This window comes from Rhinopithecus bieti, unplaced genomic scaffold (assembly GCF_001698545.2).
Source record: "Rhinopithecus bieti isolate Rb0 unplaced genomic scaffold, ASM169854v2 scaffold_16234, whole genome shotgun sequence".
In the NCBI taxonomy this organism is placed as follows: Eukaryota; Metazoa; Chordata; class Mammalia; order Primates; family Cercopithecidae; genus Rhinopithecus; species Rhinopithecus bieti.
The window spans coordinates 2,978,854-3,006,412 of record NW_016808946.1 but is presented as its reverse complement, the minus strand read 5'-3'; the positions used below and the strand labels follow the sequence as shown (position 1 = coordinate 3,006,412).

The following is a 27,559-nucleotide window of genomic DNA, read 5'->3' as shown; positions in this document are numbered from 1 at the left end:
AAAAAAAAAAAAAAAAAAAAAAAAAAAAAAAAAAAAAAAATTTGAATAAATCTTGGATCAGGAACATCATCTGGGTCAGCTTACTCAAATGCTTTTGAGTCATACATTTTCTATTTGAATGAAGAAAAATCTCCCAATCCTCTTCTCCCATTTCAACCCTTTTACACTAGATTAGAGATTTCCAGATAGGAAAGATTAATTCGGAAAGCTGAGAAATCACAGTTGGAAATGTCCAAGGCCCAACACAGAGGTGTTAAAGTTGGGAACGAATGGAAGACTGCTTGAGTTTTACTTTTAAGCAATGTTGTTTCCAACGGCTTGTGGTTTTGCTTCTACAATGTTTAGAGTTTGGTAAAAGATTATACCTGAGAAGTTGCATTGTATGGAGGAAAAATAGAGGCTGCCTCCCAAATTAATTTTTTTCAAAGACTTCTAGCTCCAATAGTGAGTCATTATTAAATTTCAATCAAGGTTCCTGACAAATCTGAGTCTAATTTTTCTCATCTGTAAAACGGGCTTAATCCTCCCTCCTTCCCTCCCTCCCTCGCTTCCTCCTTTCTTTCCTTCCTATTGGGTATATGTGAAAGTTACATGAGAGAGCATAGGGAAAGATCCTAGGCCCATAGTTGACATGCAGGAGTTAATAAATGATGGCTTTTCTCTTCCCATTTGTGTTTTTTTTTTTTTTTTTTTTTTTTTTTTGAGACAGAAATAGCGTTGTTCTGTCGCCCAGACTGGAGTGCAGTGGCACGATCTCAGCTCACTACAACTTCTGCCTCCTGAGTTCAAGCGATTCTCCTGTTTCAGCTTCCCGAATAGCTGGGATTACAGGCATGTGTGCCCAGCTAATTTTTGTATTTATAGTAGAGGTGGGGTTTCACCATGTTGGCCATGCTGGTCTCGAATTCCTGACCTCAGGTGATCCACCTGCCTCGGCCTTCCAAAGTACTGGGATTGCAGGTGTCAGTCACCACGCCCAGCCTGCTTTCTGATTTTTAAGTGTGATATTGACCAAGACATTCCTTTTTTCTCCTAAGAATAAACTTTGATTTAGCTTTTCTTCAAGATGGAGATAGGCTTTTAGAAAGAACAATTATAAGAGAGAAAGGACTCTTTTTAAAAAATAGAATCTTCCAAACAGAGTGAGTATCTTGAAAATTTTCTATCACTTAAAGTTTGTCACAATTTTTCAAGAAAGGCCAGAGACTGATATGAAGAATGCTGAATTCTAGAAAAGGGATGCATGACCACAATGCTGAGGGTCACCAGCCAACCTAAGAAAGCCTGGGCATATGATTCTTTTAAAAACCATGTTTATACTAGGGTAGAAAACCACTACTTTTGGGGGACACAAATATTTTCTGTCTTTTCAACTTAGCAACTGAACATACTTTTCCACCACACAAGCTCCAGTTTTGGAAGATCAAGTGAATTCCTCTCAAAATATTACATGTTCAGCCCTAAAAAAAAAAAAAAAAAAGAAATCTGAAGAAGCTTGTTCTTAACTGAACTACCATTAGGAAATGAAGAAGTTTTGAACTTTTCTTTCTGTTTCAAAACAGGACATCAATAGTGACAGCACTCATTCCCTGCTCTGTCACTTCTGGTTACTGAGCTGCCTGATGAGGGTGGAAAAGGGGGAAAAGCTAAACCCTGCTCACCTGGCTCCTTCATGAGCGAGGCTGCTCAGTGGGGTACATGGGGACCGCCTGTAAATTTTGGTCACTTGTGGTTCTCATGACACCACTCCACCCCACCCCCACAAATATACTTTTATCTGGTCCTCCAAGATGGTTGAGAGTTGCCCAAGTTAGGGTGGGTCATTCAGCATCTAAAATTTGCTTCTAACCAAAAAGAGCTCAGACTAAGGGAATCATTTTAGTACTCAAGATTATCAGAGGAAAATAAAACAAAATTCTGATGCCAAAATTTGAGTCATTTCCCTACATACAAGAACTTGAAGGTACCTCCTCTTGGCTGGAAAAGAAATCCCTTGGGAGACTTATTTAGGATCAAAGTCCTTTTGAAAATAGAAAGCCCTACATTCTCTAAGGGAAAGATCACTGTCTGAAGTGAATTTCATTTACCCTCAAGTTTTGTGCCAACTTAAATACACTAAAACGCCATTGCTTATGAGAAGGCATTCACCTATTACTTGCTTATAGGTACATGGAAAAGCTATTATGGGGATAATCAGCTCAACTATAAAATGGAACAGTCATACATAATGACAAAAACAGATACAAGTCATAAATTGCCTTTTCGCCTTCAGAATCCATGCAGGGACTCACTCAGCGCATTCTTTTGTGCAAAGATAAAACTTTCACCTTGAATAAACATTGCTCTTAGTTTTGTTTGAGCCTTATAAATATAGTGACTGCAAAGTAAACAACAACAAAAAATGCTGTTTCTTAAACAAAAGGCAGATGGACCTCTCTCCCCCCAACAAGGTCACAGTATATATGATGGAAGGCTGGCTGATGGCAGGGGCTGGCTGAGAGTCTCTGTGCAGGGACAGGAAAGTCAGTTTCCACTGGATCATGGCTAGGCACCAAATCTGGTGTCCTGGGACAAAGGGCTGGTGGAAGATTTGCTTCAAAGAGAAGTAGCTCCTCCATAATGCTGTCCCAAATAGAAACCAAAGAAATGGAACAAAATGTTATTTAAAGTCCTAGCTAGATTTTCTACTGAACTATCTGAACAGTCTGAATTTCTCGTTTTCTGAGTCTCAACTTGCTTGTATTTATCTTCAGACAGTTTTCCTAAAAGTTATCAAAGATCATTGTGAGACTAGGTAGAGATTTTTGTTTGGTTTGCTTTTTATTTTTTGGTTTATTTAACATATAGAGGCATGTCTAGAATAAATCTTGTAGTTAAGTGATATCTCAAAAGTCTAATTAAAAATGAGAACTGAGATGCCAGTACAGAAGAGCCAGGTCTCGGCTCTGCAGTGACTGGGCTGATCTTGGGAAAGTCACCTGACCTCTCTGGGCCTCAGTTTCTTCATTTACATAATGGGGCTAAAAATGCCCATCCAGCTACTGACCAGGTAATTCTGATGATTAAATGGCATCACATAAGTAAAACCATGGTTGCACTGGCCAAGGTTCTTACTGCCTATAAAGATGGTGACAACCACAAATAACCTAACACCAGAATGACGGCGGGCACCGGCACTTCCCGAGGGCCTGCTTTGTGCCAAGAACGCGATGATAGTGACCCTGACCAGTTACACAGTGATGTCAAATAAGAGGCTTCTGCTGGGAAGTCAGCAGTCATTCATGTTTCATATTCTCTGCAGTGTCTAGAAGAATGCCTTACAAACACAAAGGAAAAACATCCTGTGAGAAAAAAAAAAGACCTTCAAAATTAGCTGGACTTGGATTCAAATCCACCCCCGTCACCTCTAGCTGTGTGGCCTTGAAGACTTAACTTCTCTAACTCCCAGTTTCCTGACTGGCAGAACAGAGCTTAACACATACAAGACAATGTATACGAAGGGTCTCTCACCAAGCCTAACCAACAGAAGGTGCTCCACAAATGTCTGTACATTAGTATGTATTCCACATTGAAGTGCAGGGTTTCAACCCTGTTCCTACACCTTTTCCTACTAAAGCTGTTTGCGCCAAGAAATCATCTAAAAAATTAGATCTTTGTCAAATTCATAAAAAACAAGACTGATTTAAGACAATGAAACAATGGCTAAAACAACATAGAATAAAATGCATTAACTAAAAACTGGCAGAAAACTCACATCTCCTTGACAAAAATTTGATCTGCAGAATTTGAGCTGGGAAATTTGGGCCTGGCAGAAGTAAACACCACAAAGTAAAAGAGAAAAATAGAAAACTACCACACAACTACAAAAGTTATCAGTAAAATTAACATATAGCAAACAACGAACAATGAATTCTAATTTACATGATCAGCAAATAACCACTATGAAAATAATTTCAGTTAAGAACATGACAAATTACAAAAATATTTGTATTCATAAACACAGAATCAAAACAAACATGGGATCAAAAAGTACCCAGAATCAAAAGCATCCTATATTGGACTTGATAAAGACATAATGAGGGGAATGAGGCTGGGCACAGTGGCTCACATGTGTAATCTCAGCACTTTGGGAGGCCAAGGAGGGCAGATCACTTGAGGTCAGGAGTTCAAGACCAGCCTGGCCAACATAGTGAAACCCTGTCTCTACTAAAAATACAAATTAGTTGGGCATGGTGGCACACGCTTGTAATCTCAGCTACTCTGGAGGCTGAGGTGGGAGGATCACTTGCTACCCAGGAGGGCAGAGAGTGCAGTGAGCCGAGATTGCACTACTGCACTCCAGCCTGGATGATTGAGTGAGACTCTGTCTCAAAAAAAGGGGGATGGAAAGTCGAACAGAATGAGCAGAGGGTTCATTAGTGATGACTGAAAGTGCTTCTCTCCTTTGCTGGAAGAAATTAAGTATGCTGTCGGCTTTCTTCCCTTAGGAAGACCAGATAACAGCTGTGCAGACCAAACAGTTTCTACAGGGGCATAAAAGACAGTGGAATCATTTGCTGTATTGTTAATATCTGAGACATTATTAGTTTAAAAAGTACTTTATTTTTTTGAGGATAGCTATGTATGTGAAAATATCACACAAGAATGAAGGTACTAATGAAGCTAGAGTCTATAAGAGAGGAAATTTAATCAATAGGGGGCCTTCCCAGTTCTCTGCCTTTAAAAGACGTTAGAGTGTCTTGCAGATATTCACATGACACACAACTAGAAGAAAGTATACTTCTTGCAACTCATGCGGCAGAAAGAAACTTTCTCCTCTGATAAGGGTTTGGAATATGAAATGCTGTCATTTTCTTAAATAAATCACATTCAGAGAAGTCCTTCCAGAAGCGATTGCCTTGCCATGGACTCAGGAATGAGATCAGATCTTTGAAGTTCCACTAAGGGCTAGAGTCATCTTGCCAAGACCCAGGCAGGGGAGTCATGGGTTGGATGTTCACAATTTGGTGGCTAAGCCTTAAATCTTAGATTTGAATCCATATGCTGATTTCTAGGGTTGGGAGATGAGAAAGACAGGCAAAGAGAAATAACTGAGATAAAAGGGCATAGGTTATTTCCTACGTATATTTCCTTGAGGCCAATATTAAATAAATTAAACAACAAAGATGAAATGAGATGTTTCTTTTGTAGGAATGCTCTGGGGTGAGAAAAAAGAAATACATTCCACAAGTGGATACCCTATAGACCTGAAATTTAAAATTTGTGCATCTATCCATAGATGACTAAAACTTACAGGTCTATTATCTTCTTATGTGATAGAATGAATTTCCTTTTAACTCCTCACTGGGTTTCATATACTTCATCTCTTTTGCTCCTCAGGCCAGCGTGAGGTAGGAAGTTACCATCATCTTTTCATACATGTTAAAAACAAATCTCTTAACAGAGGAAAAGATTATTTAAAGGTAGAAATGCAGTGAAAGTAATGGCATTCCGACTACCAGCCCCATGCTCCCCTCAGGGTACAAGCCTATGTCTACAATAATGGCTTACAATCTTTGGAGGCGTGAATCTCTCCCTGAGGATACAAAAGAAATGGTGGACCCTCACCCCAGAAAAATGCACCCTTATCCAATATTTACAATTAATTTAAGAGGTTTATGAGCTTCTCCACACACTCAAAGCCCATTCAACCAGGCTAAAGCCCTCTGGTCTTTGCAGTGAAGTGCAGTGCGCTGGCAGGGGCTCAGTGAGGTGCCGTTCTGTCCCCTCTGGCCCTTTTTTAATCACTGGAACTCAGGCATTCTTTAAAGGATAATTGCCACAGGCCAACAGTTGATTGTTGTGGTCATTTGTAATTCCTCAAACTCCTCTGGTGTACACAGAAAAACAAACAAAACATTCCCCTAAAACAACTTTTAAGAAAATGCACATCTTTAGTCCAACCACATATGTGCAGAATCACAGATGACCTGAATGGGTATTCAACTGACAGACCCATTTAGAGGTACCATTTCCTATGAGAAGTGGTAATTCTGTGTTTATGTGCTTTCTCATCTTAAGAGATATAACTAGTTTTTATATCTCTGTAAACACACCTAAGATTGATGGTATCAAAATACAGTCATGGCCAAATAACATTTTGGTCAACTAAGGACTGCATATATGACGATCCACCCATAAGATAATACCATTATCTTTTACTGTGCCTTTTCTAGGTTTAGATATCTTTCACATGCTGTACAGTTTTGTAGCCTAGGACCAATAGGCTATCCAGATAGCCAAGGTGAGGAATAGGCTATATTCCACCTAGGTTTGTGTAAGTATACTCTATGATGTTCGCACAACGATGAAATCACCCAGTGAAATGATTCTCAAAATGTATCCCTGATGTTAAGCAATGCGATACAGCATGGTGTTTGTCCCTCAAATCTCATGTTGAATTATAATCCCCAGTGTTGGAGCTGGGACCTGGTGGAAGGTATCTGGATTACAAGGGCGGATTTCTTATGAATGGATTAGTACCATCCCCTTGGTGTTCATGATAGTGAGCGAGTTCTCATGAGATCTGGTTGTTTAAAAGTATGTAGCACCTCCCCCTTCTCTCCCTTGCTCCCACTCCCACCATGTGAGACACCTGCTCCTGCTTCACCTTCCACCATGATTGGAAGCTTCCTGAGACCTCACCAGAAGCAGATGCTGGCATCATGCCTCCTGTACAGCCTGCACAAACATGAGTCAATTAAACTTCTTTTCTTATAAATTACCCAGTCTCAGATGTTTCTTTAGAGCAGTGCAAGAATGGACTAATACACAATCTATGCCTGTAAATTACATAGCAATCCCCTCAGGTGCAGCCTGCGGCTCCCACACTAGTAGCTTATTAAAGGCAAGACAAGTATATGAAGGAGCCCAACCCTATGGAAAGGGAGGTTCCCATTCAAGGGGACTCGTTCCCTGGAAAGCAACACCCTTATGTAAATCCAGCATCATATAAAGCATAATATCTAATAAAATGTATTGTCACTTCCCCCAGGCCTTCATATAGATCCAGAGTGAGGACGGGGGTAGGGAGGACACTGCCCTTTCTTTCTGCCTAAGTTATAATCTCATGCTGACCCTCAAGCTTCAAAACAGTTTTCAGGGGAAACAGAAAACCAGGAAACAAACGAGATTTCCACAAACCAAGGAGAACAAAGAAAGGGCCAATCCTTTCACTAGGATGTTGCCAGGAGACTCTGGAGAAACTCCTAGGAGGTCTCTCCTGTTGAGATGTCACAGGCATGTGAACAGCTTCTTCATTCTTAACCCAGTGAACTATGGAGGTTCCTAAGAGTCAGACTGGTCCTGATGGGGTTTGACTCTCCTACTCTCAGTGCCCCGACCCTCCTTCCCTGTAGTTCATAATAGATTTCATTTCAGGAGCACTAATGGCTTCCTGGTGGCTCAAGTCTCAATGCAAATATTACAGTCAAAGTAATGACCTATTTATCTTCTTCACTCTGTATTTTTCAAAATTTTTGTAACGTCATACCTCATTCTGTTCTCACAATAAACCTGTAAAGTAGGTGCATTTCTATTCCACAGTGAGGAAGTCCTATTGTTAAACCATAAGCATCTTCATTTTTTAAATTATGGTAAAGCCCAGGGTACAAAAACAAAGAAACAAATTATAAAACCAAGAAGACTTTCTTATGTCAATCAGAATTCAATAAAGCTAATAAAATTTAATAAAATACGTTAACTGGGCATTTACAACTGAATATTTAAATTCATTCATTTATATCAAGTCCAAGAGCTAAAGCAAGAAGGGTGAGGACTCTGTGTTACCACTATGAGGGTTTATGATGCGTGAGGGGTAAGGGGCCACAGGAGTGTGAGAAAGGATTCAAGGCAGAAAAGTACACACTAGTTCAGACTTTGAACCTGAGTCTCACTGCTTTCAAACCGTGAGTGGGAAAGTCTCTCTAAAAGACTGTTGCCGTCCAGCCACGGTGGTTCACGCCTGTAATCCCAGCACTTTGGGAGGCCGAGGTCGGTGGATCACTTGAGATCAGGAGTTCGAGACCAGCTTGGCCAAATGGCAAAACTCCATCTCTACCAAAAAATACAAAAAATCAACTGGGTGTGGTGGCGGCCACCTGTAATCCCAGCTACTTGGGAGACTGAGGCAGGAGAATTGCTTGAACTCAGGAGGCAGAGGTTGTAGTTAGCAGAGATTGCACCATTGCACTCCAGCCTGGACGACAGACCCAGACTCTGTCTAAGAAAAGAAAGGAAGGAAGGAAGGAAGGAAGGAAGGAAGGAGGGAGGGAGGGAGGGAGGGAGGGAGGGAAGGAAGGAAGAAAGGAAGGAAGGAAGGAAGGAAGGAAGAAAGAAAAGACTGTGGCTTATTTTGAACCACAAGCCAAATAGCACACTTTGGTCTGGTTCGATAATCCTACAGAACTGATCTGACCAATCTATCATCCCTAGAAAATAGTTTGGGAAAAAAAGGATAAATTCTCAGCTTTCACACATTATAAACAAGAATACCATACCACATAGAAATGCCATTCAACTCTACTCTCTTACCTGCTCTGCAAGATAAACTTCTATTCAGTGCCACAAAGATCTCTTTGGTAAAGCTACTTTTCACGTCCTATCAGCCCGTGAGACAAGTACACCTATGATCTCACTACAAAAATGCTCTCTCTACAGTAAATAAGCAGAGAGCACAGGTGTTTCCTCCAAATGAGTTCATTCATGAAAAAGCCAGTCTCAACAAGAAAAGTGTGTTCAGATGAAAGGAAGAGCAAAAAAGCAGAGTTCTTTAGAGGCCTGTAGTCAAATAGCAACTGCCTTCAACTCACTTCACCTTTTCTAGCTTCACATAGAATCAGCTCCTGCCAGAAAATACAGAGTGAACTAAGAAAATGTCCACAAATTGAGATGTCAGTGAACAAACCAGTCAATAGCTGCAAGATACTGGAGAATGACATCATTGTCCGTCTGCTGCTGGATTCAGGCGGCTTAAAAGGTTGTGTCATTACAGAAGGCTGTACTTCAGTTTGGACTTGCCCTATAAACTGTGGGTAATAACTGGTAGATCTCAGGCAGGAGAATGGCATGACTCAGTGAATTCATTCTGGTGGCACAATGAAAGGTGTAGGGGTCATCATGAAAGGTCCAGGGCATTAGGGGCTATTGCAGTGACCTAGGTAAGAGATACACAATGCCTGGACTAAGGCAGTGGCAACGGAGAGGAAGGAGGAAGAGGTATTTTAGAGGTGGACTCAGTGCACCTGGTGGCAGGTGATGGGAGGTGAGGAAAAGGCAAGGCATGTGGGCAATGAAGCAAAAGCTATGAATATAACTTCTCACAGCCTATTAACTATAAAAGACATTGTAGTACTGTAGAGGACTCATGAGGTTAATTACAACGGAATTTCACCTCTATTTCCTTACCTTGGCAGCAGAGTTTGATACTCCGTGTGTAACATTTCTGATGAGGCCCCCAACATTTCCATACTTTATCAGTCCAGTAACCCCTTCAGAGACATCATTCAAAAGCCCCATAGGATTGCCAAGAAAATCCACTGATCCCAGGATTCGAGCTGCCTGGCTGAGGAGTTCCTGGCAAATGGAATCGGAAGAGAAAAGTCCAGTCAGCGTCTACTTACATTTGCAGATACCAGTGTCCCAAGCGAAAAGGTGAGAAATCTATTTTGTCCTCCATTCTCATTACTATCAGTAATTAGCTTTTAATCTTCATGAACTGCAAAATAATCTCCTTTCAGGAGCACCACCTAAGCTTCTCCCAATACACATATCCCAATACACATACTCTTCAAAGCCAGTTAGAAGAATAAAAATAGCTATGAAACAGGAAGCATTCTTATGAGTATTTGCTATGAACACATCATACTCTCCTTTTCATCATGCCTACAAACAGAGAAGTAATCACCAGCAGGGAGAATTATAAAGGAAAGTGAGGAAGAGAGGTAGATTTGCAGTTCCTCTCATAAGCTGTGGTGTGGGTAGCGGACCTGAAGAAGGCATGGACAGACTTATGAAGCAACCTCCACTGTTTCTTTCTTTGAAGCAGGGTCTCGGTCACACAGGCTGAGGTGAGGTGGCACCACCATGGCTCACCACAGCCTTGACCTCCTGGGCTCAAGCAGTCCTCTTACCTCAGCCTCCCGAGTGGCTGGGACTACCGGCAAGCACCTCTACAACCAGCTAATCTTTTTTTTTTCTCGATATTTTGTAGAGACGGGGTCTCAATATGTTGCCTAGGCTGGTCTTGAACTCCTGAGCTCAAGTGATCCTCCTGCCTTGGCCTCCCACCAAGTACTAGGATTACAGGTGTGAGCCACCATGACTGGCCCCCTCCACTCTTTCTATACTTCCAATTGCCTGATCCCAGGTTCCAGTGATATCTGCTGTATCACTTTCCTTAGTTAGGTAGAAATATCACCAATTAGGAAAATCAAAAAACGAAAGGCGGAATGGAGAAAAAGGAAGTGAGAATAAAATATATTTTAACTTTGGAAGCTACTAAATTTGATATGATCTTGACCTGTCTATTCATCGAAGAATATGCCTTGCTTTTACTTTTTGATCTCTGCAGTCTGGATAATAAATACAAAATGGAAAATGTCCAATGTGATTTAAAAAATTTCAAGTTCAACCCAAGTGCAGGATCCCACAGACTCTAAAAACATGAGTGTAGTTGCTGAAAGAAGGCCCATGCCTGGGAAACAAAAACATTATTTTGTTATTATTAAAGCATCAATTAAACCATTAAGAGTTGTGACTAATTTAGCAGAAACCCCTCAGAGTAGCTCTGAGGGATGAAACTAACAGCTCATAGGTCAAATGTACTGTCTCAGAATTTTCATGACATATATGGCCTTCTTGGGAAGTGACCTACCCGTAACATAACAGAGTTGAAATGTTTAACTGGGTTCTCACTAGTAATGTCTTAGTAACCAAAATTCTCAAACAACTAAAACAAACATTCTGCTTATGCTCCAGCCAATGACTACTTCTCCAAGTCTTACCTCCTGGAAATGTTTGAGGACATCATTGATGATGAACTCCTTGGTCTCATAGGGATGTACCCGAGTGAATGGATCTAGATTAATCACAGCATCTTCAAACCGTATCAAAGGAAATCCCAAGGTGCTTTTTAGGGCCTAATTAGGGAAGAAAGGAAATGACATACTTAAGTCATGTGATGGCCTTCTGGGATACTATAATTCTAGATTCCATTAAAGCTACAAGTCATGTTAACTTTCGAATGAGGGTCAGGTTTTGATGTTTAAGGATTTTCCCTATAACTATAAAAGTAAAATACTAGGGAAAAATACATATATAGACAGACATATATCACTCAAGTCACATACATCACACAGAAATAAACACTATTAGTTTGTGTCAAAATTCCTTTTGTCTGTTTTGTATCTGAGTGTTTGTCGTGTTTTACTTTTTGACTGATGTATACCACACACACAGAGAAGTATACTAATCAAATGTATAGTTCAAAACTCAAACGATTTTTCCCGTGAACACAATAATGTGACCACCACCAGATCAGAAAGCAAACTGTTATTGCCATCTTGGAAGCAGCCTACCCACCATGACAACGCTCCCACTCCCTCCTCCCTCCTTCTTCCCCAAAGACAACCACGGTGATGACATCTATCACCAAAGGTAAGTTCTTCTGCTTTAAACTGCATATAAATAGAATCATCAGTATGCACTTTGTTGTGGGTGGCTTCTCATAGACAACATTACATATGGGAGTTTCCTAGATTGTTGCATATAGCTGTAGTTTGTTAACGTCCATTGCCATATAATATTCCATTGCATGAATAAAACAATGTATTTAATCACCATTGTTGATGAAAAGTTGAAAAGTTGGGTTGTTTCAGACTTTTTGCTATTATGAATAATGCTGCTATAAACAACGTTAGACATGTCTACGGCAGACTAGGTAACAGGGTCTTGCTCTGTTGCCCAGGCTGGAATGCAGTGGCACAATCACAGTTTACTGCAGCCTTGACCTCCTGGGTTCATGTGATCCTCCCACCTCAGCCTCCTTAGCAGGTGAGGCTACAGGTGCAAACTACCATGCCCAGCTAATGTTTGTATTTTTTGTAGAGAAGGGTTTTCACCATGTTGCCCAGGCTGGTCTTGAACACCTGGGCTCAAGCAATCCGCCTGCTTTGGCATCCCAAAGTGCTGCGATTACAGGTGTGAGCCACTGTTCCCTGCCTAGATATGTCTTCTGGGGTACATTTATGCATTTTTCTTGGACATATACCTGGCAGTGGAACTGGGTCATAAAGAATGTACATGTACAATCTTAATATATTCTGCCAAACAGTTTTCCAAAGTGGTCACACCAGTGTATGCTCCATTCAGCAGTCTACAAGATCCCTTGTTATTCGACATCCTCATCAACACTTAGTATAGATAGCTTTCTTTAGAAAAAAGATATATGGCCAGGAGTGGTGGCTCATGCCTGTAATCCCAGCACTTTTGGAGGCTGAGGTGGGAGGATCGCTTGAGGCCAGGCATTCAAGACCAGCCTGGGTGATGAAGTAAGACCTTGGCTCTGCAAAAAGCTTAAAAATTAACTGGGCATGGTGGCATTGCCTGCAGTCTCAGCCATTCAGGAGGCTGGGGGAGGAGGACTGCTTGGACTTTTAAGGTCAAGGCCACACTAAGCTGAGATCATGCCACTTTACTTAGCCTGGGTGACAAGATAAGACCCTGCCTCACTCTTTCTTTCCTTCTCAAAAACAGAATAACAGAGTCTCTGTTGCCCAGCCTGGAGTACAGTGGCGGGATCTTGACTCACCGTAGCCTGGACCTCCTGGGCTCAAGTGATCCTCCTGCCTCAGCCTCCCCCTATGGGTGCATGCTACCACATCCAGCTAATTTTTTTTTTTTTTTTTTTTTTTTTTTTAGAGACAGGGTCTCGCTCTGTTGCTCAACTCCTGGGCTCAAGTGATCCACTCATCTCAGCCTCCCAAAGTGCTGGGATTACCGTGGCTGACCCCGTTGCTTAAAACAATGACAAAAAAACCCAGAAAATCTGAATGGTGTGTAATGGTATCTCAGTATAGTTTTGACAGATAAACTGATGGGTGTGTAATAATACCTCAGTGTAGTCTCTTTTCTGTTGAGAAGTGAGATTCAGCAACTTTTAATATGCATATGCCATTTGGATATCTTTTTGTGAAGTGTTTATTGAAGTCTTTTGCTCATTTTTGAAGTGAGTTACTGCTTTGTAGGAGTTCTTACATATTCCGTATACCAAGTCCTCTGTTGAACAGATGTGTCACAAATATCTTATTCCATTCTGTGACTTGTCTTATTACTCTTTAAATGGTGTCTTTTAATGATCAGACAGTCTTAATTTTAAGGAAATCTACCTTATCAATCTTTTCTTATATGGTAAGACCTTTCTGTGTCCTGGTTAAGAAATTACTGTCTACTCCAACGTCATAAAGATATTCCCATGTTTACTTATAGAAGTGTTATTGTTTTACTCTTCACACTTAAATCTACACTCCACCTAGAATTTATTTTTATGTATGGTGTGAGGGCATGGCCAAGATTCATTTTTTCCTCATAAATATTGAACTAAGTAATATTTATTGAAAAGATCATTCGTTTCACTACTGCAGTACGGTATAAATGTTGTCATAAGTCACGTGATGGTATTATACATCCATTTCTGGATTCATTTCTTCTGTTTCACTTTGCTCTGCTGCTTTCTACTAATGCCACACTGTCTTAATTACTGTAGTCTTGTAATAATTTCTGAAATCGAAGAGCGTAAGCTCTCACCAACTTCGTATTTTTTCTCCAGGATTACCTTAGCTGCTCTTTGCACTTTTCAACTGCAGAGAAATTTTAGAATCAGCTTGTCAATTTGCCTCCAAATAAACTGCTGGAATTTTCATCAGGACTATATTGAATCTACAGATCAGTTTGAGGAGCAACGACAACTTTACTGAATCTTCCATCTTATTGACATGGTATGTCCCTTCATTTATGTAGGTCTTTAATTTTTCACAGCAATGTTTAATTGTTTTCTGTGTAGAGGTCTTACACGTCTTTCATTGGATTTATTCTTAGATACCTGTGGTAGATTTAAAAGGACCACATATTCTTTGCATCTTCTGTCAAGCAGTTAAGTCTATGTTCCCTCCCCCGAATCTTCACTAGCCTTGTGATTTGCTTCAGCCAATAGGAAGCGAGAGATATAATAATGTGTGACCTTTGAGCCTAGGCCTCAAGACAGTTTGGAGCTTCTGCGCTGCCTGTTTGATGCTTCCACCATGTGAAGAAGCTGGGAGTGGCTTCCTTTAAGATGGGAGACCATGCGGAAAGGGGTTATGCTGACAGCCAGCAACAATCCGCTGGACATGGGACTGAGGTCATCTCATACCATTACGTCTCGGTTAACTGCCAGGTGACTGCAGCCATATGAATAACCACAGGTGAGACCAGCAGAAGAAACATCCAGCTAGGTTTAGCCCAAATTATTAACCCACAGAATTGTAAACAAATAAGATGGTGGTTGCTTTAAACCACTACATTTTGGAGTCATCTGTTACACAATAATAGTTAATGATACAGTATTTAATATTTTCTTTCCCTCCCTCCCTCCCTCCTCTTCCCTCTCATCTCTCTCTCTCCTCCTCCCCCTTTTCTCAATCCCTCCCTCCTTCCCTCCCTCACTCCCTCCCTTCCTCTCAAACTTCCATTTTTGTAGAGACAGGGTCTCCCTATGTTGCCCAGGCTGGTTCTGAACTCCTGGGCTCAAGAGATCCTCCCACCTAGGCCTCTCAAAGTGCTGGGATTAGAGGTGTGAGCCACCACACCCAGACCTGTTTTCTTAATATCCTCCGAATTTTTCTTTTCTCTGTAATCATTGCTGACATGTAGAAATACAACAGTTTTCTATACTGTCTCTAGTGACCTTACTAAATTTACTTATTCTAATAACTTAGCTGAAAATACTTTTAGATTTTCTAGTAAACGATCATGCTTTCTACAAATAACAAAGTTTTTATTTTCCTTTCCAGCTCCTATACCTTTTATTTCTTTTCTTTCTTTCTTTTTTTTTTTTTTGAGACGGAGTCTGGCTCTGTCGCCCAGGCTGGAGTGCGGCGGCCGGATCTCAGCTCACTGCAAGCTCCGCCTCCCAGGTTTACGCCATTCTCCTGCCTCCGCCTCCCAAGTAGCTGGGACTACAGGTGCCCGCCTCGTCGCCCGGCTAGTTTTTTGTATTCTTTAGTAGAGACGGGGTTTCACCGTATTAGCCAGGGTGGTCTCGATCTCCTGACCTTGTGATCCACCCGTCTTTTACTTCTTTTTCAAAAAGATCATCCTTGACTTACTTCACTGGCTGAACTCCCGTGTAACGGTGAAAGAAGTGGTGATAATGGGTAACTTTCCTTTATCTCAAGAAAAAACTTTTACTCTATCACCAATTAGTATGATGTTTGTTGTAGCTTTTTAATAGATAGACCTAAACAGATTAAAGCAGTTATCTTCTATTTTAGCTTGCTGAATTTTATTGTAGATGGATGTTAAAGTTTGTCAAATGACTTTTATGCATTTTAAGTAATCATATTCTATTTTATCTTGTTGATGTGGTAAATTACCAAATTTATCTGCAAATGTGAAACTGAATGTGCATTCCACGAATAAAACCAATTTGGTTATATTAGCCTTCTTATATATTTCTGTTTTTGATTTACTAATATTTTGTTCAGATTTCTTTCCTCTATATTCATGAAAAAGTGCTTATCTATAATTTTCCCTTATTATTTGATAACTTTTTTTAAAAAAATTACAGTTTTCCGGTAAACTTCTTAGATACATTCAAAATTATTTTAAATTTTCTGTCTAAAAATACCAACATCCAGTTTATCTATGGTTCTGTTTCTAGTGTTTGTTTTTTCTCTTGGTCTCATCTCATCTTGGCCTGGTAATTTGTGACTAAATGCAACATTTTGTATGAAAACTTACAGAGACTTTGGATGAGTTTTTAGCTTCTGGCAAGCAGTTAGAGTAAGAAGCATAATGCCTAAATCAACCAGGGTTTGGGTTTTCTCAAGGCTATGTTTCAGTCTTTACCTAAGTTCTGGTATATTTCAGTCCTTATGAGGCCTGGTGTAGTCCTTTAGCAGTCTCAATGAAAACCAATGCCATTCCTCCACTTTTAACCTCCCTAGTACCACAAAACTGCTGAAAATACGGTGTCACTTAGAAATCAGCAAATATCTCAATCAAGAAAGTACCTCAGATTACTGGGGTTTGCTGTCTGCTTGTCCCTTCTCTGTAAGATATTAGCCCTTCAATTACCAGCTCTCTCAGCAGCAATGAAGTCTAAGTTTTGCTTTGCTAGCCCCACGAGACTGCCAAAAGCTTTACTTGCATTCTCTGCCTGTTGGCAGCTGCTTTCTGCTTGGCTTCTTCACCTTTCTCCCCACACTGCTTACAAATCAGAAAAAGTCTCAGGAATAAAAGCAAAATAAATGTTGGGCTCACCTTACTGAGTTTCTCTCCTCTCATAAATCTTGAACTCTCAAGTCCTGGCTGTTTTGGTAGCTTTCCAATGGCTTCACATGGACAGTCCCCATCCCCATCCCCACTATCTGTCTTTTCTTGAAGTTCTCAGCTGGCATGGGTCTGCTTATTATAAGCTGGTTAACAATCTCTGGATATGGGTCTATTTTCTGATTATATCTTCATTTAAAATGATTGATATTTCAAGGTGTTTACAAGGCGTGCCAAATACTCTTCCTTACTGAATATAAAAACACTTTTTCATGCTAATATTACCAGTAAATCTCTGATTCACTTGGAATTTATCCTTACATAAAGTGTCAAGAATAAATCTAATTTTATATTTTTTCTATTGTGATTGAGTCTAATAGCATTATTGAAAAGTCTATATACTCCCCAATGAATTAAAATCTCTTTATTATATATTAAAATTTCATGTGCAACTTAATGACATTTCTATTCTGTTTTCTTACTTATATTTTAATCTTTTTGCATGTGTCTTCTCAGACTGCCTTAAATTATTTTGGAACAAGAATATGTTTAATTGAAATTAAATCATATAATGGAAGAAAAGGTGAAATTTTTTAAAAGCAGAGAGGAGGGAAAACTTTTTTGTGACTCAAAATTCAGATTCAAGACTACTTTCAGGGATCATTTCCACAGTTCGTTACTAGAGAAGTTTCTCTGAATATGCAGAGTTTTCAAAAAAAAAATTAGATTCAAAACAGCAAAAGACTAACACATCTGACAACATAAAAATAAACACCTCTTGTATAATTAAACACAAACACACATACACACACCCCAAAAGCAAAGTAAAAGATAAAAGCTGAAGAAAAAATACTTACAACTTTCATCAAAGACATACTTTTAGAAAGAGCTTCTAAAATTAGAAGAGATAAAAGGCCTGACAGAAAAATAGACAAGTGACATAACCAGGCAGTTCACAGAGAAATATCTGGACCCTTAACATACAGATCAGGAAAAGAAGATATAGAAGAAAAGAAAACAGAAATAGGCAGAGAAGCAACAGAGCAAGAGGAGAACCAGAAAGGACAGATGTCAACAACAGGGAAGTCAGCAATGTCAAAATGGCAGAGGATGCTGCAAAGATAAGGCTAGAGAGAAAGGTCACTGGATTTGGTGCCTCGGGGAGTCACTGATAACCTCCTGCTAAGTCATTTCAGAGTATCTTAGAGATTAATAGCAACCTCAAGTTGAGCTGGGCCCAGTGGCTCACGCCTGTTTTCCCAGCACTTTCGGAGGCTGAGGTGGGCAGATAACTTGAACCCAGGAGTTTGAAACCAGCGTGGGCAACATGGTAAAACTCTGTCTCCACAAAAAACACAAAAATTAGCCAGGCGTGGTGGCATGCACCTATAGTCCCAGCTACCTGGGATGCTGAGGTGAGAGGATCACCTGAGCCCAGGAGATTGAGGCTGCAGTGAGCTGTGATCGTGCCACTGCACTTTAGCCTGAGTGACAGAGTGAGACCCTGTCTCCCCCACCCCCCAAAAAAGTCCAACATCAAGTTAATTCAACCTAACTGTCTCTCTCTCTCTCTCTTTGGTATAAACAAAACAAGAAATGCTAAGTGGATGGCCTAAAGTCATATGGCTAGCTATTTCATCTTAGACTTGAATATGTACATTTTCACAATAGCAACTACCTATTAGGTAGAAAGCATGAAAGCCAGAATGGAGGATACTATTTCTCCTGAAAAACATTCTGCTATTCATTCACCCATGCCTCACCCCACCTCATGGTGAGTGATGATAAAGTACGTAGCAGGCCTTATTTTCCTTATTTCACTGGCAGAGAAACTGAGGTTCAGTAAGCTCAACTACTTTGCTTACAGCCATAAAATAAACATGCTGGGAAACAGGGTACTGACAATCAGTTCAGTACTGTTTTGTCAATACTACTTTGAGCATTACCTTATTCTCAGAGAAGAGAAAATGAGATCAAAACAAAGGCTCAAGGTAAAAAGCTTTTATACCCCAACTTCGTCCTTGCAACCAAATATTAAAGAACCACACAAAGTAGCAAAGACTTTGAAACCTCTACTGAAATGTCAAAACCTTCATCACAGACACTATTACCTTTCTGAATGACTAAGGTGCTTGGTCTGAATCAAGGAAATATTCTGGCCCTTAAGTAAAAGTTATCCTTACCGAGTCATTTACTGCTTTTGAAAAAGCTGAGATACAGCCCAATGGTATGAATTATTCTGCCACCTTCAGGTTGATCTGGTCAGTCAAAGTCGATGAGATGAGGGAACGAGCCAAACAGGGCTTATTCTTGTAGTAACTAAACGACTAATCAAATACAGTAGTATACAAAGTTGATGCTTATTTACTCAAGCAGCAGACAGTTTCCTGTTATAAAATGGAATTTGGAGAAGGCAATCCTGTGTTCATAAGCTCCTAATAAAAATAGGAAACTATCTATTTCTATCTCCCCACACGAAAACTGCTGAAGTCTTCCAGAAACTTCATCGAGTTGAAAGAAGAAATACCTGTCTACATACCATAAGGTCTCAGATCCCAAGCTATTCCCTCGGCCATGTCCTTTCCTTTCTTAGTTTATCCTGCACTAAACAAAACTGTCTGGAATTCATTCTTTAAAGGTTTATTTATGGTACATAGAGACTGTTTATGTGAAGCAGAGTATTTGCCTATTTCCCTCTTGGGACAATGTTTAAAACTACAGGGATATTTCCCTCTCTGGCACTTTCTGAAATACAATTAACAATACTGGATCTTTTTTCCTTTTAACAAATCTGGTTTTTATTTAGGGAGGGGAGGAAAAAAGTAAAGGGTCTGAAGTTTCCCAACAAATTATTTCAAGCCTTTGAGAAGACAGTTTTAGGCTTTTAAATAGTGTCTTTGTTCGAAACTCCCCAACCCCACCCTCTCACTCTGACCATTAAAATGTGGGTTTTCTTCCAAACTAGATTGCTCAATTAAAGCCCTTCTTTTGTAATACCCCAATGCTCTGAATGGAAAAGGACTGCTGTAGGCCACCTCGTGAAATCTTTTAAAGGCTCCTGGCCTCTTTTGATCTTTAAAAAAAGCCAGAAACACATATAAACTACCTGGCATTTTCAATATCACTCTGCCACTTTCTAACACGCAAACTTGGGAGAACGGAGAGAATGGGGAGTCAGGGAGGAATGCTGTGCTTTGGTCTCTGCATTTGTGAAATGGGACTATTATCTCCCCATTCTTCCATCACAGAGTAAGGAACCCAATTGAGATAGCAGATGTGAAACTGCTTTCAGTCCTTTTGAACAGACACTCTATCTGGCAACAAGGTACCCTCAGTGTAAACCTGAAGACTTCCCTCTGAGATTTCTGACAGTCTCACTTCTGGCCTGGAGTCAGGAGAATCAAGATAATTATTCCTTCAATACCAAAGACGTGGTTTACCTTTTAGTCAGGCTCTCGTGACTCCTGTTCAGGGACAGAACTCCATTTTCTAAGCACATACTTTTAGCCATTATATATTCATCTAAAAGAGCATAGTACCCTTTCTAAGAGCTACTAATAAAGGCATATTACCCTGTTAGAAAACTCTTTGAATAAATGGCATTATTTTATGAGTCCCAGACTCCACTAGGAGACTCAAGACACAGTAAAATGTGACTCCCACAAGCTGAGAATTAACTCGTTAGTCCCAATTCCCCGCACCCTGCTGGAAACATGAACTTACTACACTCGGCGTGCCCCCCACACACCTCATCAAATGGCTGCTCCGTGTAATTGTTTAACAATGATTTGAAAAATGCCCTGAAAATGTTCCTTCAATTCAGTGCCAGATGAAACATTCAACTGAAATGATTTCGTTGACTGTATGCCGAGCGCACACACAACCATCACTCCCATATAACTGGGTGGCTGGAGCTACTTCGACTGCAGAAAATCAGACTGCTTTTCTCAGTCTGGGGAGTTTTCTGCTGGGAGCAACTTGAAGGGAATAGTTAGGTGTCTGTGTTTCTTAGTAAGATGATTTTAAAAACAAGAAGTCCTCAACCCTCAGGAAATGCTTCACATTGGTTTGCTGGGCAAGTGCCAAGTGCTCTGGGTGAATATATACTTTATCAAACAAACCCATTCCAAAGGTCACACGAGTCAAGTGGATACTTGTGGATATTAGCAAGATAGTGGTTTTCCCATGGTTTTCCCCTCACTCCCATGCTAACTATCTTTAATCTCCTGGGAAACATGAAATTAAAGTGAACGAAGCAGACAGGGCAGTGAGTGAAGGGCACGCTGCACTCTTCCGGAGATGGCTGCAAGAGCCATTCCTGCTCCAGGTCCCCACCAGCACTCCCAGGGGCTCGGCCCCAGCTCGCCACCCCAGTGCAGTCACCGTTGCCCTACCCTTACCCAAATGTGATCTGATGTTGACCAGACTACTGTCTCATTACCTGTGTGTCGATTTTAGAAGCTGTGAGTTGGCAGACACAGCCACATGAGGCCCACACATGTGTTTTGTTAGGCTCACTAGGTTTAAAAAAAACCAAAAAACTTGAATTGGTTGCCAATGTTTAAAAACCAGGAGATTCCACATAAAAATCCAGATTTCCGGCTTCTCTTTAAAAATCTGAAGATCTGGCAACACAGGGTCACATTCCTCCATGACAGCATGCGGCTGGAGTGGGTTGTGGCAGCCCCTTCAGATGGAGCGGGCTCTCCTGGTCGGGCAGATATGACACTGCTCCAGTGTGCGGCTCCACTCGCTGCCATTGCCAGCACAGCCCCTGCAGGCATCTAAGTTAGGACCCTAGACTTCCTCCTTATCTGCTCATATCTCTAGCTGTTCCTGCGCAGCAAGACGACTATCTTGTAGCATCTTAGAGGAGGCAGCATGGGGCAGTGGGAAGAGTCCTGGACTGGCGGTTAGTAGGAAGGTGGAGGTCTTGAGTATCATCTTTAAGTGCAACCGGGTGAAAAACCAGAACCAATGGGTCCAAGCTGCAGGTGGGCCGACTTTGACTCAAACTAAGGAAAGACTTTCTAACGCCCCTGGATCCACTTCTGCTCTTATCACTGCCTAGCCACACAGGCTTGACTAACAAAACACTTTGACCTTCAATTTCCCAGTCTACCAAGCAAGTACATCATTGAGGACTCACAGGTCTAAAATTCTCTGGTTCCTTATGTTCTATGGGGAAGCACAGTATAGTGAAAAAAAAAAATAGACTTTAGAATCAGACAGGCTTGGATTTGAATCCCAGCTTTCTTCCTTAATGAAGATATACTTTATTGCCGAAAATGAAGATGGTGTTCAGGCTGTGTCTAGTAAGTAGTCATCAAGATGGTCTAAGGGTTTCATCCTGATGTGGTGGTAGAGGCAGCCACATCCCAGTGGGTAAGTGAGCTGAGTCTACTTTAAAGGCGGTAGACACTCATTCAAAAAGGGATGGATACTTAGGAAGAGAGAAGTAGGAAGGTGAGCAGGCCTCGGGCACAAAAGGAAGATGCTGTCTTGATTTTGCTTTTTCTCTTGATCTTGGACGCAACTTTAGGAAAAAGGTATCTCACTGAGGTAAGCCAGGAGCTAAACAGAGAGCAAATGGGTTTTACAGAATTATCTGTGAATCTCTTAAGCTTCTCCTTGATCTCTGGCAATGTCATATTTAATTTTTTTTTTTTTAAAGACAAATACACGTGAGTCAATAAACCTTCTGAAAAGGAAATCTGTAAAATAAAATGTCTGCTATCAATGATGATGGGGGACAAACACACACACACGCACAACAACAACAAACAACAGACAGCAAACACACTCATTCTTTTCCAAGGAAAATCATCTACAAAATTTACCCAAATGGCAGCTCACCTTAAGATCCAATGGGAGCTTGTTGGAGGTGAACACACTTAGCTTGATCTGAGGAATGCTGATTTTGAGATTTTCAAAGTAGTATCGAATTGGTGTTCCACCTTGCTCAGCTGTCTTTTCATGGAGGTTTTCATCATATTTTTCCACCTCTGGTACAAAAGCAGAATTTAAAAAACAAAAAAGAATTTCTTAGTCTCATGATCCAAACCCTTGTATTCACATTGAAAAAAATAATCAAAAAAAGGAAACCATCTATCACTCTCAAATTAGTTTGCGAGGGTACAGTGACATGTATAGTATTCTGATGCCATTCTTTGTGAGAGTAGATCTGTTTTGTGTTGTTTATCAAAAAAGAAGACTGGCATGTTAACTTGTGACTCTATACCATCCAACAGATGTCATCTTTGGAAAAAATCATCCAGATGGAAAAGTCAAAGGCCACAGGTGTATTTGTTAGCAGTGTTATTATCAATGACCCAGATTATCTAAATTTATTTTCCTAGGATCATATCCAAATAAGTCTTGGAGTGCAGTGTAACTGAATCAAAATGAGCATCACCAATTCATGAATCTGAGTGAAACATAATGCCTGAAAAAGAATCAGGTTGCGGGCTGTAAAGATGTAACATCACTACAAGCAGCAACCTGTCTCCCAAATGGTGGATATTCATTTAAATAGGACAATCAAGGCAGATTTATATATATATATATATATATTTTGTTGTTATTATACTTTTAGTTCTAGGGTACATGTGCACAACGTGTAGGTTTGTTACATATGTATACTTGTGTCAAGGCAGATTTTTTTTACTTGCCATCCCATGAAATAAAAGGAGTAGCATGGGCTACAACATGGCAATGTGATCTTTGCACTTGATGCTGTATGCACACCCAACTGGGCAGCATATTTTGCCTTGGCTTCATGTGCCTTGGAAATAAAACCAGGGAGCTTGCACATACCTACTTATCAAACACATTTATATTGTAAGCTATTATCAGTGCTACTTACAGAAAAATGATACTGCAACAGAAACCTGCCCATTTATGCTGAGGAAGCAGAAACAGCTACAGACAGGATGGCAGGTACTTTAAGGAGCAGCAGGACTGGGCTTGTGGATCTGAGGGCTGCATGCTGCCTCCGTCCCATCCCATCAGCACTGGTGACAATATACCAAAAATACGGGAAGCAACCTCTTAGTCAGCTCCCACTCAAGCGAAAGGCAGGCAAGGATTTTACAAAAATCTAAATCCATGCTTGAGGAGAAATTTATTACAGCAACTTACAAGAAAATTTACAAGAAAAGCATGTCGAATCAAATTTAAAGTAAAACTTCCCAGGAAGGTACCAAAACAGAATGGATACCTGGCAGGCAGGCTCCCAAGTGGCTGTCTGAATACAAATAAACACTGGCGTTCCAACCCAAAGTGGAAAACACAGCATTAAACAGACAGGATCTTGCTCTTGATCCCAAATACTCTTAAAGCTTAAATTCTACATCTGGGATAAAAAGAACAAAAATATTTTTCTTGCATTGTGTGTATGTATGTACATGTGTACACACATTCCCAGTGATTTTTTTTCTCTAGCCAACATGGGCAGATAAACATAAAAGCCTCTTTCTTATCATTTCTTCAGGCTCAATATTTAGTTTAGGCTTCAAAAGACTGAGTATTATTGACTTTTTTCTAAGCTGTATACACAGCCCTGAAAAGCCCATCTAAAAGCAGGAGGAAAGGCCATGATGAAGAATCTAAAAGAAGCAACAGCTCAATTATTTCTGTGGCACTGCTGGAAACCTGGGTTTTTCAATAGCTTATCTTACTCACTTCTACAAAGAAGAGAGTAAATAAGTAGAAACCTTTGTAATTACAGAAAAGCACAAGGGTTTGGATGTCAAAAGTTAACGAATTGAGGCTAGCCAATTTTATTTTCTCAACTAAACCAAAGGAACTGCCAAAAGGATTTCTGATTCTTGGCCTGGAGTCTCTTTAATAAACAAAGGTTAGGAAACAAAGTGGTTTGCTAAATGACTAACATCATTTCTGTCATCCTAGAGCAGATGAATAAAAAAAAAAATGCAAAGCAAAGAGGAATCGTATACTGCTTCCCAAAGGTGTACCACCGGATACTCCGGGATTCCAGAAGACCCTCTGAATGGCTCCTTTAGTTCACAGAGATAACTCAGACAATAAGTAATACTTTGAAAAAGCACAACTGAAACACAAGCCATAGCTTCCTAGCTCAGGCTGAGATGTGGAAAGGGAGCCTATGAGACACCAAGGGACTACCTATTTTTACAAACAGACTCAAAAAATACCATCTTTGGACCAATTCCCAGACACAGACATAGAACATTCAACATTACCTGATTCTGCTTGATCGTAGCCAAAGAAACTTAGCAGCTTGAGGAGCAGTTTCTCCTCAATTTGCACTGTGAATCTCTGAGCTGTGACCATCAGATGCTAGAGATAAAGAAATTCTGATTTAAAGTGTGAACACCAGAAGGAACATTCATCTGTGCTATTAAGAAGGCCTCAATGACATGGTATGCTTTCATTAATCACGTGACTTTACAACTATAATGCCAAATTATTTCTGGCTTATCTCTCTCTATATTGTTATGATTAAAAACTCCAAAAGATGTTTAATAGATGGGTTGCCATTCTATTGTTTGGTTCCCAGGAAATCTGGGCCTCATTAGTCAGGATTCCAGCCTCAGATGCACTGTGGTGGATGAACTTTATGGTGTGTGCTCAGATGGATGGCAGCTAATTTAAGGAGCGTCATGGCTGGGCTTGTGGATCCAAGGGCTACAGGCAGGCTTGGTCCCATCAGCACTGGTGATAAAGGACCAGAAATATGGGAAGCAACGCCTGGTTGGCTCCCACTTTTCCAGAGTTTGCTGCTGGAACAGCTAGCTTGTGCGTGGAGACCCCTCCAAGAAAGAAAGTTTATCATTTGTAACTATCTGCTGCTTTTGGTAAACAGTGTGGTAACTTAGGTAGCAGCACGTCTGTCTCAAAGTCAGACCCATCATAGCCCTTTCCCAATATTTCAGGGTTATTCTTTGTGTGTGTGCGCTCGTGTGGCCACACACACGCAGACACACATCTCACGCTGTCACTTAGGCTGGAGTGCAGTGGCATGATTGTGGCTCACTGTGGCCTCAAACTCCCAGGCTCAGGACCTCTGCCTACTAAGCAGCTGGGACTACAGGTGCTTGCCACCAGGTCCAGCTAATTTTTGTATTTTTTATAGAAATGGGGTTTCACCATGTTTCCCAAGCTGGTCTCAAACTCCTGGGCTCAAGAGACCCACCCGCCTTAGCCTCCCAAAGTGCTGAGATTACAGGCGAGAGCCAGTGAGCCCAGCTGGGGTTATTCTGTTTCTAATAACAGATCTGGATCATGCCTGGTCTTGACCTATATAGAAGATGCTATACTTTCCTACAGTGACTTCATTCTGATGAATATGGACTCTGGCCTATATGGACTCAGTACTATCAAACTATCACCTGCAAGGTCACTGAAAACACAAATGAGAATACAAAGGGCTAGAAGGAGGCGTTCCTGTCAATTCCTCCAAACAATCTATTATGTCACACGTGGCTTAACCCTGCAGAGCTATTCCCATCAGCATCCGGCACTGCTGCTCTGAGACTTGGCTGTGAGAGAACAAATCAACCTTCCAGCATGGCATCAACCCACCAGCCTCCTCCATCAGCCCACCTTGTAGATGTTGGTCAGTGCACTTTTACTGGGGAACTTCACTGCGTTGACTTGCACGGCTGGGCCAGTCTCAATGACCTCATTCTCATTGCTCAGGGGAGTCACATAGAGCATGAAGGGCTGCGTGGTACCAATGAGCTGATTGTCCACCTATGGCCATGGAAAGGTAGCAAAGCAAAAACAAACAGTAGCTCAGTTTTCATTTTTACACTTGAGTGGGGCGTCATAATGCACAGGTTGCTCAGAGAGTACCCTTATCATTTCACTCGATCTCAATAGCAGCTCACAAAAGGGCAGTCATAAAAAGTTAGCGGTCATAACAACAGACTTCATTAGGGGAGTGCTTTGCTAAGAGAATAGATTTTAAGTGTTCTCACCACAAAAAAATAAGTAGGTGAGGCAATACATACATTAGCTCAATTTAGCCATTCCACACCTAAAAATATTTCCAAACATCATGTTGTACATGATGAATATATACAATTTTTTTTTTTTTGAGACAGAGTTTCGCTCTTGTTGCCCAGGCTAAAGTGCAGCGGCGGAATCTTGGCTCACTGCAACCTCTGCCTCCCGGATTCAAGCGATTCTCCTGCCTCAGCCTCCTGAGTAGCTGGGATTATAGGCATGCACCACCATGCCTGGCTAATTTTATATTTTTAGTAGAGATGGGGTTTCTCCATGTTGGTCAGGTTGGTCTCGAACTCCTGACCTCAAGTGATCGCCTGCCTCAGCCTCCCAAAGTGCTGGGATTACAGGCATGAGCCACCATGCCTGGCCGAATATATACAATTTTTATTCACCGGTTAAAAAATCAGCTATTGACCAGGCGCAGTGGCTCACATCTGTAATCCCAGCACTTTTAGAGGTTGAGGCAGGCAGATCACAAGGTCAGGAGTTCGAGACCAGCCTGACCAACATGGTGAAAACCTGTCTCTACTGAAAATACAAAAATCAGCCAGGCGTGGTGGCAGGCACCTGTAACTCCAGCTACTCAGGAGGCTGAGGCAGAAGAATCACTTGAACCTGGGAGAAAGAGGTTGCAGTGAGCCAAGATCGCACCACTGCACTCCAGCCTGGGTGACAGAGCGAGACTCTGTGTCGAGTAAAAAAAAAAAAAAAAAGCACTTTGGGAGGCCGAGGCAGGCGGATCACAAGGTCAGGAGATTAAGACCATCCTGGCTAACACGGTGAAACCCCATCTCTACTAAAGATACAAAAAAATTAGCTGGGCGTGGTGGCGGGCACCTGTAGTCCCAGCTAATCGGGAGGCTGAGGCAGGAGACTGGTGTGAACCCGGAAAGCAGAGCTTGCAATGAGCCGAGATCGCGTCACTGCACTCCAGCCTGGGCGACAGAGCGAGACTCCGTCTCAAAAAAAAAAAAAAAAAAACAACTTTTTTAAAAAAGTA

At 41.0% G+C, this 27,559-nt stretch overlaps 1 protein-coding gene across 7 annotated transcripts in view; it reads right to left on the bottom strand.

The window, feature by feature from the left end:
• The window catches only part of VPS13D (vacuolar protein sorting 13 homolog D), a 303,606-nt gene that overhangs the window by 91,570 nt on the left and 184,477 nt on the right, over positions 1 to 27,559 (bottom strand). For all 7 annotated transcript variants that reach the window (XM_017887998.1, XM_017888002.1, XM_017887997.1 and 4 more), the window contains 5 exons: positions 26,152 to 26,301; positions 24,789 to 24,885; positions 22,423 to 22,571; positions 11,043 to 11,177; positions 9,445 to 9,612 (listed from right to left, as the gene is read on the bottom strand). In XM_017887998.1, coding sequence (XP_017743487.1) covers positions 9,445 to 9,612; positions 11,043 to 11,177; positions 22,423 to 22,571; positions 24,789 to 24,885; positions 26,152 to 26,301 — 699 coding nt within the window. The remainder of the gene's footprint in view (positions 1 to 9,444; positions 9,613 to 11,042; positions 11,178 to 22,422; positions 22,572 to 24,788; positions 24,886 to 26,151; positions 26,302 to 27,559) is intronic.